This window comes from Catharus ustulatus, chromosome 11 (genome assembly GCF_009819885.2).
Source record: "Catharus ustulatus isolate bCatUst1 chromosome 11, bCatUst1.pri.v2, whole genome shotgun sequence".
In the NCBI taxonomy this organism is placed as follows: Eukaryota; Metazoa; Chordata; class Aves; order Passeriformes; family Turdidae; genus Catharus; species Catharus ustulatus.
This window is the reverse complement of record NC_046231.1, coordinates 10955154-10973947: the sequence shown is the minus strand read 5'-3', so window position 1 is coordinate 10973947 and position 18794 is coordinate 10955154. Positions and strand designations below refer to the sequence as shown.

General features: G+C 37.8%; 1 protein-coding gene across 3 annotated transcripts in view; it reads right to left on the bottom strand.

Annotated features, from left to right (window-relative positions):
* The window catches only part of FTO (FTO alpha-ketoglutarate dependent dioxygenase), a 232504-nt gene that overhangs the window by 158004 nt on the left and 55706 nt on the right, over nucleotides 1-18794 (bottom strand). For all 3 annotated transcript variants that reach the window (XM_033069392.1, XM_033069391.1, XM_033069393.1), the window contains exons 5-7: nucleotides 15690-15769; nucleotides 15222-15365; nucleotides 9257-9376 (exon numbers count right to left, since the gene is read on the bottom strand). In XM_033069392.1, coding sequence (XP_032925283.1) covers nucleotides 9257-9376; nucleotides 15222-15365; nucleotides 15690-15769 — 344 coding nt within the window. The remainder of the gene's footprint in view (nucleotides 1-9256; nucleotides 9377-15221; nucleotides 15366-15689; nucleotides 15770-18794) is intronic.

The following is an 18794-nucleotide window of genomic DNA, read 5'->3' as shown; positions in this document are numbered from 1 at the left end:
AGGCTGCTGCTCTGTGTCTCATAAAGATTTCTGGCAGAGTGAGAAAACCTGGTCAGTATCAGAATCTTTCCTGGGACCTGTCTGCAGTGTCGACAAGCAGCTAAGCTGAATATTAATACACTCTCCATCATCAAAAGCTGTTGCATACCCAAAGGATGAAAAATATTTTAATCAGCTTTCAGCTTGTCTAGTAGAAGTCAGTTTACTCCTTTGGGATTATACATCTATGTGCTCAATTTTTGTCTTTGCACTCTCGTTCCATACATACTATTTTTGAAACCAGCAGCAAAGAGCCTAAATCTGCTGTTTTGTTGGGGAAAGCCAGCTAATGCTGTGATTCAATTACAGCATTTTACATTTAAGAAGAAAATGTAGAAGATGAAAAGCAAAGAAAAAACTTGAGAAAACAGCCCTGTTATCAAGTTTTTTAACATTAGGATTTCTTAAAAAAAAAAAAAAAGTGAGGGTTTTTTTTGTTTGTTTGTTTGTTCAACATCTCCACAAACTTCAAGAGTTTTTAAGACCAGTTCATCTGTCGTCTCACCCATTTTTTTCTTCTCCCCAGCAGATTCCTAATTACTGCGAATTCAAAATTCGTTTAGCATAACAACCACAAGTGGAATTGACCCTTGATTGTACAAATATTTCATAAATACGTGTATCAAGTATGTCCTACATGAAAACCAACAGAAGATCAGTAATGGAAAAAATGTTTTGGAGAGCCTTGACTGTACAAGTGTACCTGCATGGCAACCTCTCCTTTCTCTGCTGTCCTTCCTCTGAGGGACAATGCCCGTCCCAGTAAGGTTGCTTTAATGAAGAGAACACCTATAGGAAAAGACTTTAGAAAGTGAGAAATATTAATAATCTTAATTATGTTTATCTTTAATTCTTTCAAAAGCATCATAACATTTCGGACTAGGACCTAGTCAGGACTTGTGTTGGTCTTTGCTTTGAGCACCTACATAAATGCAAAGCAGAACTAATTTCATCTTGCCTCAGCCCTGTTTCCTAGGGATAGATGTATTACCACTGGATATGCAACACCACCGTGCTCCTTCCTCCTACCCATAAGAGAAGACACAAAGAAATGCAAGGCTCTGTGGATTTTCAGATTTTCTGTCACCTCACAGAAGATTAGTAGAACTCTGTGTGGTACAGCATCAGCATAAACTGGTTTGTACAGAATAATCTTAAAATAATTTCTATCGTCCATCAGCAACACAACCAATCATTACTTTTGAGCAAGTGAGTGAATTCTGTGGTCCTCCTGCTGCAAATGATTTCACCACAAAAACTTTTATTTCATGAAATGGAAGCATGACATTGGGCAGAAGGAGACCAAAAGGATCACAATGAGTTAACTTACTCTGCCATGTAAAAAAGTCTTATAATTCAGTTATTCAAGCTGAGTCCCACCACAGCATCACAAAACAATTGACCTTCTAGCTGGCTGGTGATGCTCTAATCCATTAGCATGTAGGACACAGCTTGAAGATCGAGCTAAAATGTAATTATTAGCAGTGTATATATGCATACATATATACACAGACACATAAAAATAATCACTTCAGTTTATTACAAAATGATATTGATCCCTAGGCAGCTAGACAACATGAACTGATGCACTATTCCCAGCTATTAACAGTGCACTTTGTGGATCACTGCATGCAAAGCACAGGGCTGGATTCATCTCGAGCACAGCTCCACTGCTGCCATTCCTGTCCCCCAGCAACAATCCTGCCTGTTCTCACCATCCCCTAATCATTCTACTCCATTACAGAAATTCAAAATGAGTCCTATGAAAACTAGGCTGATTGTGATAAACAATCACATTATTTTACTGGACTAATTTAAAAGATTTGCTACATTTACACTTTGTATTAGTGCCTCTGCTGTGAAAATTATATAGAGTTCAGATTGACTAGCAGTCCAAGGAAAACTGCCAAAATCTGATGTTCACTTGTAACATTTGAGAAAACCCAGTAATTATCTTCTGCTGCACAATAGTAAACATTATTATATCTACAGCTTCAGGATCATTAAGCAGAAGCATGTGTAGTGACAAACACTAAGTGGAAAAAAGATTCATGCAAAAGCTCCTGAGAACAAGACCTGGGAAGTGCCAGGAGACAATCAGGGTCAGCCAAAACTCAGTAAGCTCTTTCTTAAACAGACAGAATTTGCCCATCTGACACAAAGACACAAAAAAAAAAAAAAAAAAAGCTCCTATGTGGCCCCATCCACACTTTTCAATCATGATATGGGAGGTAAAAAACTTGTCAGTCTTTTTCAAACGCAGGATGTTCTCTCCCTAGGACACAGCCAATAAATAATTGTCAGATACAGAAAGAAATCACAGCCTCATTTAATTGAGGTGGAATTTAAGATCAGAAATTGTATGCAATGCAAAACCAAAGTAAGACCTCAATATTTTGATTGCCAGACTGATTTTGAAAACCACACCTAAGTTACTTGCACAAGTTAAACAGAGGGTCAGTGAAAGAATTAGCACCCAATTCATCAGGGCATAATGCTCTCCATAGTGACTCCTGAAGCCAAGTTATATTTCTTTATGTATAAAACGAAAGCTGCAGTTTTGAGCAAAGATGAAGTAACTGTTAGAGAACACATTACAAAAATACTATTCATCCATGATCTTGTTAGGAATTAGAAGGACTGATGATCAGATGGGAGGGAAAAGGTATCAATGCAGCAACAGCAGCTTTTCAGAAGACATCACCTCCTTCGCCTACCAAAGCCATTTGGACAGTAAAGCAGCTGTGTTCTATTTTATAGTGGTTACAGAGCCACTAAAATACAATGGCAACCACCAAAATACAATAGCAATAAAATAGCTGTATTAAATAAAGCAGCAATGTAGATGGTGACATTTTAATCATACTGCCATTTGCTTCACTTTCATTCAAAATCACGACTTACCCTAGTTTATAACAATCACAGTACAAATTATTCCTGCCAAACCACTGTAATTCACAGTTTTAACACCAAACCAAATCCTTTTTTTTCTGTGTAGCATGTCCATAAACACATATACACAAATGTGAATCCATAAGCTCTGTATCTGATCACTTCTGGGATTGAATGCATAAGAACTAGAAATAATTTTAAATATTGTTAATAATTAATCAATTTCTATATAGCATATAACATAAATTCTAAAAATAAGATGAATTTCTTTTCAAGGAATATTATTCCCAGTCTTCAAATACAGTCTTTTATTAAGTTTTTCTACTAGGAAATAGATTTCTGAGAACATTAAAGCATATCATAGAATCTTTTGGGTTGGAAGGTACCTTAAACACAATTTATTTCCAATGCCCCCTGCCATGGACAGGGACACCTTCCACTATCCCAGGTTGCTCCAAGCCCCGAACACTTCCAGGGATGGGGCAGCCACATCTTCTCTGGGCAACTGTACCAGAGCCTTGACAGCCTCACAATAAACAATTTCTTCTTAATATCCAAACTAAACCTGCCCTCTATCAATTTAAAACCATCCCCCCTCGTCCTGTCACTCCATGCCCTTGTGAAAGATTTTGCAAAGAACAGTGAGACTGGTGAAACAATAGCTCACTACTACAACATCAGTATTTCCACAGCAAATAATAAGCCTCAATAAACACACCATTGATACAAAGATCTTTTGTTATTCTACTGTATACCCGTCCAAGGTTTTGGGAGAACAAATTTGATTTCTGCTGATTGTGGTATATGCATTTTTTGCTTCGAACACTAGCACAGATCTCATCACATTTGACGTGCAAGTGCAGGTGTTTAGAACACACAACTGTATACATCCAAGAGTATAAAAATAGTGAGGATCACAGAAAGAAGCCCTGTTACAGCAAGAATAAAGCACAAGGCAACAGAATTCTAGTTGTCCAAAACTGCAGCTCACAAGAACACCCACCAATGTCAAACCTGTAAGCCAGGTGCGAATGCAGCTGGAGGGGAAGGCAGAGGCAGCACCAGAGGCACAGCTACACCCCCATGGACACACCTGGGCCAGCAGAAATGCACCTCACTGCCCCAGGGACACAAACGGGGCTAAACCTCTGCTGGCCTGTGCCAGAGGACACTCCAGCCTGCCTGCTGTCAGTGTGCTTTCCCAGGATGCTGTCAGAGTGGGAATGCTGCCCTTTGAACAATCCCAGTTCCGAACAGAAATGTTACAGAGGCTCCTATCAACGCCGCTCACATCTCAACAGCTCACGCAAGGGTTAAAAACAGAAAGTGCTATCCACTGGTTCGCTCTGATGTTCCTGTAGATATTGTCACTGGATGTATCCTCAGAAGAATTCTATTCAACACCTCTGTCTTTAAGTACAAAGCTGTAGGCTGTAGCAGCTTTAGGAAACATAAGTATCCTTTTTTCTGCTGCACAGTATCTGTGTGTGAAATTCTCTAAAGGGGTTTAAGTATTTACCCTGAACACTATCAGACAGTTTCTAAAATTTTCCTTATCCTGTTGCAGAAACACTTCAAAGAGAATCATAAACAGAGTCTTTTGTGCTTTCAGCACACATGTTGTTTTGGAAGCTTAAGTCTGAATTCCCTCAGAATTGTAAATATTTTTTTTCCTCAAAGATGTGCAATACAACTTTACTTTTTTTTTTTCTTTTTAGAGTTTCATTGTGATTCTAGTACAGACAATGCTAAATCCTTTCTCCCATTTCTGACAGCTAAAAATATTGGGGTCAAAGAAATTATTGCCAAAAAAAAAAGAAAAAAGGAAAAAAAGAAAGAAAAAAAAGAGTAAGTCTCTAGGATCAGGTTTTGTTGTTGATTAAGATAAAAGATACATTTCCAGCAACATCTGACTTCCAGTGTACATAAAATATAATCAGCCAAAAATACATTTATTTAAAGGTTCTGGCCTAAACAGATAAGGAGAGCCCCAAAAGACAATAAATATGGGTAAAATTTGGGTCTTCGAGCTGCCACATCGTACCTACATTTCACAGCTCATTAGGCAAATCCGATCACCCATGGCCACATGGCCCTCCAGTAAAGTGTGACACTGCAGTCTCTGAGCACAACGGGAAAACCAGAAGAGAAATTGAAATAATACCTCCGAGTTCCCGGAATTTTGGCTGACAAGGTCAAACCAATTCAAGTGTCAGTTAAGTTGCTATGCAATTTCTGAAAGAAGCTAAACACCAACCAGCCTGTTTGTGATCCCATTATCTATTTTTTAAAAAATAATTGGTTAGTTGTTTAAAGTGCCAAAGTCTACAAAAGCTAGGAGAATTCCTTGTAAAAGCATATTTTTTCTTAGAGCTTTTCATGGTTATCCGGGAACTGAAATGCTCTTGATTTAAATACATATTTAAACCCTTGCTTTAATTTGGGGAGGAAAAAAATGGCTCTGGGCTGAGATTTTGTAGCTCAAGTTTCAGCGTAGACTCAATTCTAACTGTCAGGCTGTAAGCCCCTGACAATAGTGGCTTACAGCTGAAACTATGACATACTCATATATAGCAATGGGAGCAAATAATAAAACAGACCTCAAAAAGGAAAGAAAAATAATTTTACAATAAAAAAGCCTTGCTCTCTGATTTCAATTCAGTTGTGTAAACAGATAAAAAGCCTACTATTGAGAATAACAGTAATAACAAGACTAAAGATAGTTTTAAGAAAGTTTTACAAATCAACACAAAAGTTGTGCAGAAAGATACCAGTCTGCCTGAAATGCCACTTTGATGATTCTACTTTCACCAAGTGTGCACGCTTCTGCTTTTGCACTGCTACAAATTAAAAGGTGTGCTGCATTTCATTATCATCAGCTCTGCTTTAAGAGCCAAAAAATGAAACAAATGGTGTAACAACTACTTGTGCTTTAGTTATCCCATTAAGAAATTACTTCCCCAAGATCTATGTTTCATTCCTTTAAGTAGTCCCTTCACTGCAGGCAAACAGTTGTGCTGTTAAATGTAATTCCAAGTCTCTCACACTTTTCTCCACATTTCAGTTCCACGTTGCTTTTGTCTTGCCAAATTCCTGCATAAATAGGTGGGATTAAATGGAGCCTAGCCTACCTAACATAATTATATATGTTGTGATTTTATACTGCAATGAAATTGATACATTTTAATAATGCCAGTCTTGGCTCTTTCCCACTAAAGTCAATAAAGGTTATTAAGGCCAACTGCCATATAAATACATTGCTACATTGCTAAATGGACTGTCAAAGCAAGAAATACAATTCACACCATATAGCACTGTGAGGGCCTTCCTTTTTTTTTTTAAGGAACACTAGATATGTTTTAAAAAGCCTTCAAAAATTCAACATGCAAGTGTACCCTTATATGTTTACTTTTCATTACACAAACAAAAATAATTTCATTGATTTACATCTTACTCTTCTCATGTGAATCAACCTAAAACAAAATAACCAAAAAATACTGTCGGACTTCTGCAGTTCTTACAGATTTGGTGTGGTGGTTACAGATTTTCCTTGCTAAAATAAATGTCAGATTGCAAGGTTTGCATGATATCAGACCCTGAGAGACAAATTGTCTCTCCACTGAATCTCAGAACAGCTACAGCAAGACTTGCTCACATCACATGAGATTTCAGCTTTTCAGACTTCTCTTTACCCAGAAAGCAAAGCCTGTATGGTCTTTTTTCAAATGGTAACTCTCCCTTTGAATTCTGCAAGCATTTATCCTGATGTTGCAGGTGATAACGTGTTAATCTTGGATGACTTTTAAAAAAAACCCTCCAACATAAGAATAGCCTTCATATTTTCAAGGGAGGGGGAGGAAAAAAAAGGAAGATTGGTTAAACTGCTTTGGATTTAATGGCTCATAAATTCATGAGGTAATATTGTGGGAAATGTGATGTTTTGTCAGAATGTCATTCAAATGAAAGGTTTAACATTTACATCACAAGAGTGAGCTCTAAGTAAAACTATCCTCAGGGAAAGAAATGCCAGGAATAAACATTATGATAAAATTGTGTGCTTGCTATAATGTAGAAAAATATTAAATAAAGCCCACAGGTTTGAAGACACTGGGCTACACTTCCTGCAATATCATACTCTGCTGTAACAGAAGAGAAATTACAATTAGGAGAGTCAGAGATAATTTTTTAAACTTTCTTTTCTTCTTTATAGCTGCTTTATTAAACAAGGGGAAAACCTAAAAAAAAAAACACTCAAAAGGTCCTTGAGACTGACTTTTGTATCACTCTAGACACATGTATAAAAACACTATGTCAACAGTTGTTCAGTTCACACACAAAGGAAAAATACATTGCTTAAATATTTTCTTTTAAGAAATAATTCCTTTTAAGCAGCAAAATTCTTCCAAAACAATACCAACAATTCTAAGACATTTTTACTTTTAGCATTTTACATTTCTCTCTCTCTTTATTTTTTTTTTAAATAATCACCCAGCTAAAATTATAAATTTGGAGAGAAAAAACCCCATTGACTGCAGACTGCTGGGTACCTTCAAAAATACCCTTTTGATTTAACTTAGCTGTGGAAGCTAAGCATGCACCAAAACACTGCACTTTTTATGTTAAATTGCTGTTGAATTTGTTAACCCGCAATTGATTTCCTGTGTTATGGAATCTCGGAGATTAGGGCTCGCTCGGAGCACCGCGGTAATTCGGGATGGGAACGCACGGTCCGTACAGCGCGCGGCTCAACATTGCCCCCTGGCGGCGGCCGCGCCCCGAACCGGCCCGCCAAACACACATTCCCAATTAACCTCCCCTTCTGTCTCCTCCAATAGCTGAAATTAATTGTGATTAATATGTTATAAGTCATAAAACATTAAAGCAATTCTTAAAATATAAATTAGAAGCAGCTTCTGTCTTGGCCCGAGCCGGGGTTTGCTGATAAATATCATCCCGGGCCTGTTGAAAGGAGATACACTGACGCCACCCTGTTCCTAATTAGAGACACATGGCAATGTCACACCAATTGCAGAAAACCTAACCCTTGAGAGTTCAGAGTTTGCTGGTTTTCCATGTTTTCAGCACACAATGGATATAAAATATCAAACATTCTTGTCTCTACCTCATCTAAGCCTGCGTTACAAGAGAGTAAGTTGTCATTTGAAAGAAAAACAAACCAAAAGATTTTTTTTCAATTATAAGGGTCATTCGAGAATGTGAACACATAAGAACACAAAAATGAGGGGAAAAAAACCCCAAACACATAAGCAAGTTATATTTTCTCTCCTTTTGTAGGAAAATTCAGCATTCACTGATTTCGTGTGGCCACTAAATTCCACAACTGAACTGTCCCCTTTTCCAGGTGTGTTTTCCAAGCCTGAACCAGGCACTGCAGGGAAGCTCACACCGAGTTTGAGTGACAGCATTTCCTGGGAGACTCAAGAGCTCATTCCTGTGGCACCACATCTCCAGAGCCTCAAACACACCCTGAAACAAACCCTACTCAGCACCCTCAGCTACAGCCAAACTCTTCCAAGCCAGCACAGGCAAACTGGGGCTAATTTATGCTGTGGCCAGCAGAAATGACCAAAGCAGCTTCTGATGCAGAGGAGAGCAATGGGTTTGCCAGCACAGCCCCTTCTGAGTGCAAATCCAGAAACAGGCACACTGGCAATTGCTCTGAAACTTTGACAGCACAGGATCACACCTGAGGCTCTACATGGACAGCAACAGCAACAGGGTAACAGTGCTTGGCACTGAATCCCTTTTCAAGGAATGTACAATATACTTTGAAGTACACAAAAATCACTATTACATTCATTCTTGAAATAATCCCCTCTTGCAGGTTCTGGCTATGGCCTAAGTGTGCAGGTAGACCACAGACAGTTGTACTTCCAGATCAACAATTTTGTTCTCATCTTTCCTCAGACACGTGCACCACTGTTGTCATTAGCAGAGTTGTCTGTCTGGGTGTTGTACAAACAAGTTGACAATGCACAGCATTTGTGTGGTGTAATATATGGCTGTCATCTTGGGAGGCTCTAAAAGGCTCATATGAGGCTTTTATAAGCCTTTCAAACTTTAAAAACAAGCAAAGTCAAGAACTAACTAAAATCCTGGGGTTTTGGATCTGATTTTGCTCACATTTTCTCTGGCTACTGGGGGATAAAAGTAAGAGGAGACAGTGAAAGGCTGACATTGATTCTGCTTCTCATATGTTCTGAATAAAGTCTAAAACCCATTACTACAGTACAATTAAAAACATAATTGTGAGTGCTCTCAGAATAAGGCCCTAGAGGCTTTAGACTTTAAAACTAGTACTTACCATAATCTCCAGTTTTTTCCAAAATTCTTCCAATTTAGCAATAGGCTTAAGCCACCAATCAGTGCACTTCAAATACCTCTTGCCTTGGAACCAAAACTGCCTAAGCCACTCAAATTCAACCTGCAAGATAAAAACATATGGCACCATAAATATCCATGGCTCCTGTCTAGGGCACGAATGGGGTAATGCAAGAACCCAGCTATACCTGAACAGTCCCATAGAAAAGGACAGAGTTACAAAGTAGGTCATTTCTAAACACACCCTTACACCCAGCTGTTTATTTCTATTCCACATCCATTTGTGACCTGAGCTACTCTCTTCAAACCCAGAGAGGTGCAAAACTCAACTCTCTTTTTTTCCCTTTTTTTTTACATGGTGCCCATGTACAACAAACATTAACAATTCCAGTCATATATGCACTAACTCTGGCTATTGTGATTAACACTGTGGGCTTCAAATTGTTTCAATCATAGAAGATTGAAAAAAAACTTGCAGTAATAACATTGCTAGAATGCAGCCCAGTTTCTATGGAATGAGAGGGTGGCACACAAGGAATCTCAGCCTCTCATCCTTCAGCAGACAGCCAGTTACCAGAGATGCTCTTTTCTTTAAGAGTAATCCATAGTTCTGGTCTTCAGAATTCCATATTTATCTTTGTTGTGGTAGTTATGTTTCACACTGAGTTCAAAGCTGCTTTAATCATTATTTGTACCACAAAGAAGATTTGTTTATCCCTGCTCAACTCTGAAGATGCAAACAAAGAAAACCTACCAAGGTGAAAGAATAAAGAAAACTGCCCAAAGCTGTCACCTAACACTCCCTTTCCTGCAAGAGAAAACTGAACAGTTACAGAAATCTGAAATTGGTCCAGTTAACATCACCTAAAGGTTTGGTCAATACATTAAAGATTACAATAAAAAAGACTTAAATTTTCAGTGTATAAAAACAATATTAAAGTAAATTTGTTAGTAAAATATAAAATACGATTAGCTGGCAGACACAGATCTTAAAATGCTTTTCAAAAAACCTGAGTGCTAGCCAGTGACTTTTTAGCACAGAAGTTTGACAACATCATCCCTAAAAAAAAAAAGGCTGAAGGAAACTTTGCTTCCTCTATAACATTAACAAGGTATGAAGGACTCAGTTATGGTTTGATTAAAAAAAAATAATCAGTATATGCAGTTTTGGGAAAGCCAAGCACACCATTATTCAGTTAGAATTTTAAGAACTTAATTTTTTTTTCTCTCCATTTTCTTTTTGCATTTTTTGGCCTCTACCATGTGATGTCTGGCAAACAGGTTCCATGAAATGAATCATTAGGCCATTAATCAGAGAAAAAAATTATTTTTATTAAAATCAATGTTAAAATATGACTTATCATAGATCTATTTCAGTCAATCTGATTTTTACCTAGTCATATTGATTTCTGGCAATAATCTATGTAATTTCACTCTAATTGGAGTCTGGCACATTGGCCAAAATTTAAATGTAACTTGATCCTATACAAAATATATACAATTTGACAAAAAAGAGTCGCTTTTAATCTAAGACATAAAGTATAGCAACAAGCTAATTCATTTTCTGCAGGATTAGCTGGTCTCATCAGAGGTCAGTGTGCCCCTAATTGCAACAAGAGAGTGTTTAATGATGTGGACTGCCATCTCACACAGCTATCAAACTCTGCTCTGCATTCATCTCACAGCAGCTCTGTTTAGCTCTAACCTGAATTAATAAATCTGGGTTGGGGAGAAAAACAGTGTTTCACCCTCCAAGGTGGCCAGCAAGCTGCTTGGCAAGTGTCTGCTCTGAACTATGACCTCTGAACAGATAACTGATGATTCTGAGAAAGAAAACTATCTTGATGAGGAAAGGGTGACATGATTTCTCTTTTGTAATAACGTTTTTCTGTAGCAGGAACTCACTCCTCTTGGCTTGTCTCCTTCCATGCACAGAAGATGCACCTTCTGAGTAAAAAACCCTCAATGCTAAATACTGGACAGACACAAAAAGCTCATTTCTAGCCCTACTGGAATGGAAGTTAGAGAACATTCATCTTCTGTGACAAAACTTTCGGGTTAACAGCTCTTACTAAGGATTTTTGAGAGTTTTTATTTGGAGACTCCCACACATGAGAACTATAATATTTTATATGATTGAAGAGGACACAGTTTAAACATATTTACATATAAAAATATATAGGGTGAGTGTCTGAAGAATAATTTTCATCCTCTAATTGATTTTCACGTATGACTTACATCTGTTCAAGTAAGCTGAGAATCAGGCCTCATATGTCTAATCTCAACATATTTTCAAGCTGTCCTTTAAGCAATGATTAAAGACCAATTTTAGGTTATTGTCAATACTGGGTGGTAAAAGGCCAACAGTAGAATTGGTCATTTTGTGATGCAATGCTCCTCAGTCAATTATTTAAAAGTACTGGTGGTTATTAAATGGCACACATATAGGTGATCTGTATTTTCTCTCTGCCATACTAGTCAGCTAGCAACCATGCTGTCAGCTTGCTGCAATGTGCTAAAACATATATTAACCTTCCTTTGGCTGCCTACACCTCTCCCTTTCTCATCAGTGACCTCAGTGTCTAACACCACATCCCTTCAACTCAGCCTGACCAGGCTTTCTACCTCTCCATTCATTCTCCAAGCACAATTTATCTACTGCTGCCACAAAAACAGATCTGCTGTAGGCAAAACTGATTGTACCTCACGAACAACAGGGCAACCAATTCAGTCTCATTTTAATCATGGCAATCAGGACCTGACTATCACAGCTAAGCAAATACCCTGATGTGAATAAGTTCTTACCTTTCAAACTTAAGTACTTAGTTTTTAAATCTGCCATATTTTCAACACAACCCCATGACATCAAGAAGACTTCCTCTGTGTTTTGCTGCACTGAGATCATCTGAATATTAGTTTGGTGCTGGCAAATAGAGAAGTACCTCACACCAACATGAACTATTAGAAGACTTTGCATTAGACAGAGCAAGAAAAAATTTTCCTTGAAATGTGAACAGGCTGGTAAGAGCTTTATTGCAGATTCTGTATGTAGGAGCATTTACATGATCTAACAATATTTAGCTCCTTTAAAAAATAATTAGTTGCCAGTGGTTTTCCCTGGGTGCCCTGTACTCTGTTTGGGGTGTACTCAGCAGCTATATATGTTTAGGAAAGCCAAGTGAGAGGAAAGTACTAGTATGAGCAAGAGGTTCCCATTCAGAGAATTGTGCAAGATCATTTCTCTTGGGATAGATTATTCCTGACCAAACAACAATCTGATTGTGACTGTGTGTGAGCTGTCAGGCTATTGTACTCCACAGCTGCCAGGTAACTACATCTGTTCACCCTCCTACACCACTGCCACTGAAGTATTTGTTCAGACTGCAAGGCCATAAGCTATGCAGACAAACTGCATGTGAACACCCTTAATTAAGGTTATCTTTACTTACAACTACAAAGTACACACTGGGAGTGACGTGACTCACACATCTAACACACAGCACATACCTTGCAATTACTCAGATATTCCTTTGAAAGTTGTTTTAGTGAGGGAGACTATGACAACAAAACTAGGTTTAAAGAAATATTAAACTTCCACCTGGTTGCCCACTAGAGATGCTAAAATCCTCCTCAGGTTAGCATCTTACTTCTTCAACAGGAATACCTCTGTCAAGACATCCAAGACAGGGCCTTGACAAATGAACTCTGGCAAATCTAACATCAAGTGAGGACACTCCCCAGATACACTTTTAGAGGTTTCTCTGCCCACCACAAAACTGGAAAAAAATGAAGGCTCCACCTATGCTTCAGATCCTCAGTTCAAACACACTTTATCAGCACAGCAAGTCAATTTTCCTGCCTGGGAGTACAAAAGTGAAGGCACGGAATCATTCCTCATTCTTTCAGACCTGCTCTTAGGCTTTTTCCCTTGAGCAGACACAGATAATTCATCCAGGCCTCATTTGGCAGAGCACTTAATTTCACCATAGACTGGGAATCTGCTAAACTAGTATATTTTAGCTTGGTACTGTGATGGTTCTCTTCTGGTTAACGTTGTCTGATGATTGCTTTGGAGGCAGCAGCAAGGGGGTAAAAAGAATGAGCCCATAGCATTTCAGGAAGATAAAGAACCAAGAAGAATGGCTGTATCTAATTACCAGAGTTAAAACTGACAAACTTCAGTTATGACAATGTTTAAAAATAAAATACAACAATATCATCACCTCTAGATACTATCTCATTTCCAGCTCATGATCTCTGGTTCAAAAGAAGAAGAAAAAAACATTGCAAGGAGCTTTACCAATAGCACAGAAAGCTGTGTATCAGAAATACACAGGCAAAATTGGGAAACTGGGAGGCAGTTCTCCATTAATCCTATGGGGATTTGGATTTTAGTGCTATTTTGATTTTGCATTAAAAATTGCTAACAAATGAAAGGCTCATTTTCATGAGTAAGCAGTTTGATTCTTTAAAGAAACAAAACAGTCTCTTGTTCTTCCACTTGCCTGATAAAGTTTGAACCTAAAACCTGTATTAGTGCCTGAAAAGACAAAGATTTAGCATACAGGAAGGTGGGAAGCTTTTATATGCAAGAAAAGTTGCATTGGCTTCACAGGTCTTTATATTTTCAGCTCAGTGATGTTTGAAAAAGAAATAGGCATTGACCACAGAGATAAGCCTCTAGAAATGTTGTCTACTTGTGCAGCACAAATGACATTTAAGTAGCACTCTAACAGCAAGTGAAGATTTGACCTTGGGATAAAAAATTAAGGAAAAAAGAAAAGAATAGCAAAACCCTTTTTGGCATTTTTGGATGGGTATTCTCTTTTCAAATTAAATATAGATCCAGTGTGTCTACTAAGTGCACAATATGTACAAGTCAAACTAGGATTGCTGTTACAGTACATCCCATATGTGTAACAGGAACCACCCTGTATGTCACATTGCAAAATTATTCAGGTGACTGCAAACACCAGGGGCTACTCTCTCACCTGATGTAAACAGCACATGGCTTTGATGTTAAAGGACCCGTGCAAATTTACACCAGCTGTGCCTGTGGCCCTTGCTGTGCAAACCACATATGCGTGTAGTTTTATGGACTGAGCCTGATTAATGTTTTGTAAACCCCTGCATGCATCAGACTTCTTTAAATTGCCCTAGGAGCTGTTTTGGTAAAAGTCAAGGGCACAGATCTTTTGCCAACTGTGCTCCATTTTACCAACTGTAAACACTACAGATAAAAATGTGTTCTACAAAGTTTTAGTAGCACTACACAATATTCTATTCCTCAGCAGACAGCAATTTAAACATTTTACACAAATTCTAGTTTGAGCACAAATTACCTATGTACAGCTTCTAATTTATCTTAAGAGAAATAGAGCACAGCTCCAAGCAAGAAAGCTTCAGTGGAATCCTGTCAAAGTGCGTTACTACACTTGCATCTTTTGTAGCACTAAATGACCTGCTTAAATATGTTCCTCACAATTATTATTTCCATTGTATTTTCTTCAGAACATACTCCAGGGCCCACACTCCCAATTGTGCCACCCTTGGCATTATGCAAAAACCTGGTTCAACAAAAACCAGGGAGGAATAACTGAAAAAATGTACCTGCTCCTTTCCCTCTAATCCTCTTATCCTTCTCTCCCTTCCTTTCCATTAGAGAAGTGCTAGATTAGTCTGTTTGACCACCACACTGTCAGTTCTGATGTAGTATTTTGTGAAAGTTCTCTTATTTTACCAGCAGAGGGATCTTAAGAAGGAAAAATGAAAGCTTCCACGATAATCCCAATTACTGTAGTCAAGTAAAAAAGTCATAAAAGCCACACTGCAAACTCGTACAAAGCAATGCCTTGTAAGCAACTGAACACACTTAATTGCCATTAACTCCATGAGGAGACTGCACTGCTCAGACCTGGCTTAAGTATTTTCAGTGCAGATTATCTCACCTCATTATGTATTTCTTCTACTTGCTTCACCACTGCAGCTTCCAGTGATTTCAAAGACACAGCCATTGATTCAGAATCAGTCTGTAAATTCTGGAGTGCCAGTTCACACTGTCCAATTATGTATTCCAACGTTCCTCTTGAAGACTATAAAGATACAATAAAAACATATATATAGCCACTTCAGAAAATTTGCATTTCTCAACTATATTTCATCAGCAATCCATGAGGCTGGCGCAGCACATTCTGAATTCACATCTGATAAGTCTACCTGGGAGCTAAGGCCAACTACCAATACAGAACCAAGTGCACCTCAATCAAAAATAAACAACAGCAGTTGGTAATGAAAAGAGTTTGAGTCATAAGCATAACACGAAGCACAATTCTGAAAAGACACCATGGTGCTGCAAATATGGCAGCAGGATATTGGTTTTACAAGGGACCAAACAGTGAAAGGTTTTTGATACTTACATCTGCCACCCTGTGAGTTGAGCTGAACCGAGGTGATAAACCAGCCAGAACACAGTGCTGATGTGTCATATTGAGATCATCTAGGGACAGATTGGAAAACATTAAGGACAGGGAAAAATTACACTTATTAAAAGTTAATCTGGTTGAATGTTAATGAAGTACAATACTTTTCTTGCTTTAATGCTTAGAGAATTCAGTCCCATAGCTCCAATGTTTTGCAGAGCACAATAACTATTCACTATCCTCAAGTCAGAAACGTTTCTACTTACACTAGTTTTCTCCTATACATTTTAGAAGTAGTTTTTCCCACCTCCTATAAGGAAAGTTTAACTAAACAAATTAGTTCCTCCAAAGATGAGGAGACTGCTGAGTCTAGACTATTGAGAAGACTGAACAGACTACGTGGATGCTACAATCTCTTTCCCCAAAATCACTAAAAATAATGAAAATTCTCAAAAAAATGCTACAAAACAACAAAAAAAGAACTTACGAAAAAACCTATTTCCTGTAGACACATACGAGGGTAAATTGCACAAAACCAAGTCTTGCAAGGGCCACAGAACATTATCATCTCTGGATATTGCAATATTTAAATAGCACAATCACTTTCAAAAAGAGTTGTGTCAGAAAACAAACCTAAACACTTCCACTGTCTCTTTCAGTGGTCATTCTTTGTGGTTGTATGTAGCAAACATAGAATTAGACCTATTAAATTTTGATTTACACCTTTATTCAAACCCTTGGGAAATCTTTCATTGCAGTTCTCCACCTTGGAATTGCTTCCAACTGTCTCTAATCCTTTATGAATCTCAGAAAAAAAACCTTGTAATTTTAATTTAAGAGTTTCTAACTAATCTAAAACTCTAATTGTATAAAAATATTTGAAGCTTCATTGATTGTATGCCTCAAAGCATATTAAAAAATACATTTTAGGTCTTAAAAGATTGTGGTAAAGATTTGCTTTCATTTTCTCCTAAATATATATTAACTGAAAAGAAAAATTGCTCTGATAAATTGGCTGTTGTCCATATGGCATTAAAAGTTTTTATTCAGATACAGAACACTACACCCAGAATACTAGTTTGGTTTTAAAGCCAAACCAAAGCTGCTTCATTCTTTGGTCACTCAAACTGGAAGTGCCACAGTGCTCTTGTGGGGTTCAGTAAAAAACTACTCTTAAGGAGTCAGCCTCAATTTTACATGACTAAGCACTGACCTGTGAGGTCTGCAAAACCAAAACAGAGACTCTTCAGTATAGAATGCAGGCTATTATTCTCTATGTGGGACCCCACCATCAATAAAACTTCTCAGTGATTTTCCTGTTACAAACAGCAGATACATTCTGAAATCTGGATGTTGCATATTCAATTTCTACGTGTGGAGCCGAGTTCACATAGTAGATCTGTCTCTCCCTGCACTGTACTGACATCTGGGGGTTTTTGCCTCTTCTTTTCTCAAAATACATTTCTTCTGTCCTCTCCTTCAATCTACTGCCAGTTCCTCCCTTTTCTCTCTGATCCTGTTCTCAGTCCCTGCCCCTGCTCTGTCCGCCCTGGGCTTTCTTCTGACAGCTGAATTACCTGGGCTTCACCAGCAGCACTTTGTCAAAAAACAGACTAATGGACATGTCTGTGTACAAACACTGAAATAATATTCATACACTAAATTCTCATTCTATTACTGAACTAATTATCAGTGAGTTGAGCAGCCAAAGCACTTGGAGAGGAACAATGACTCTACAGCCATGTCACTGCAGACTATTGCAACATAACAAATAAAAGGTAGAAAGAAATTCTTAGTCAGTTCTTAAAAGAGGGGGGCTAAAGGCCCTAAACTTATTACTTGGAGGTAAAGTATTTCCCAGGAAAGCACAGAACAAAAAAATGGCTCCCAGAATTACCAAAATATAGCCTTTTCTATCTTCTCTAAAGTGTTCCTCCTGAACTTTTTATAGTTGTCTTTTATCTGTTTCAGGGGGCAAATAAAAGGTACAGTGGAGTTTAAAGCACTGGCAAAATCTTTGATATTCTAACCACCTCAAATCTCTACAAACAAAAGTGAAATGGACTTTTGCTATTAATTTTCTTAACTACCATTAGTAAACAAGAAAGCCATGCACAAATAAAACAGAATTAATTAAAAGTCTAAAAGCTAAAAAAAAATAATTAATTCAAAAGAAATATGTCAGAATTGTCAAACTTCATGATCAAAGTTTGGTAATGACAAATACATTTCTGAAGTTCTAAGTCTTAACAGTAGGGAATACACCATTTAGACTAAATGTGGACTTGAAAAAAAAGGGGGGGTGAAAAGTTCCAACACATTCAAGATGCTAGAGAGCAAAGAGGGTTCAAGTTAGTTTGTGAAAATAGAAGCAGATTAAATATCTAGAAATAGTTTAATGAGTCACTATATACATGTGGAAGTGTTTCCATTAAATACTTATCTTTAACCACAAGCCAACCTCTGCAATGTGTGCAACCTACTTCTGGTTGGTTATGAAAATAATTTTTTGATGCTTCTTAAACTATAATTTGCTGGGGGTGGGGAGTGGTATAAGATTCAAAGTTCATCTTCATGCTGTTATAAAACCCTAACCCTTCAAGAACGAGCTTGATCTATGGGAAACAGCTGCAGAAAAGCAAATCTGCCTTTGAAAGAGTCCAGAATGTATTTTTGTTAAGTATGTTTTGAAGTCAAGGTAGGAAAATTAGTGAAAATTGTAAATCTGCTTGCAAATCTGGTCATGTCTAACTCAAAGATTAGGGGAAAAATTCCAATTTAATAGTAGGACCATGACAAGCCTAGTTAAGCATGCTCTAGGACAGAGCAGATGGGGCCCTCTGCTCACCTCCACGCGTTTTGGATTTATTGCATGCACCCAACACGTTTCATATTAGACACCCCTTGACTGTGTACTTGAGACAGCAGGGTTCAGTGTGCACTTCCTCTGCAGACCAATATATTATTCTAAATTGAGCTAAAGTGTTTCCGTTTCATGAGTGATATAAAGTTTAGATTTGAATTTTTAGGCAGCAGACTTCGCAGCCATTCACCAGATTTTTTTTTTCATCTTAAGAAAAGCCTAAAAGAATTATTTTTAAA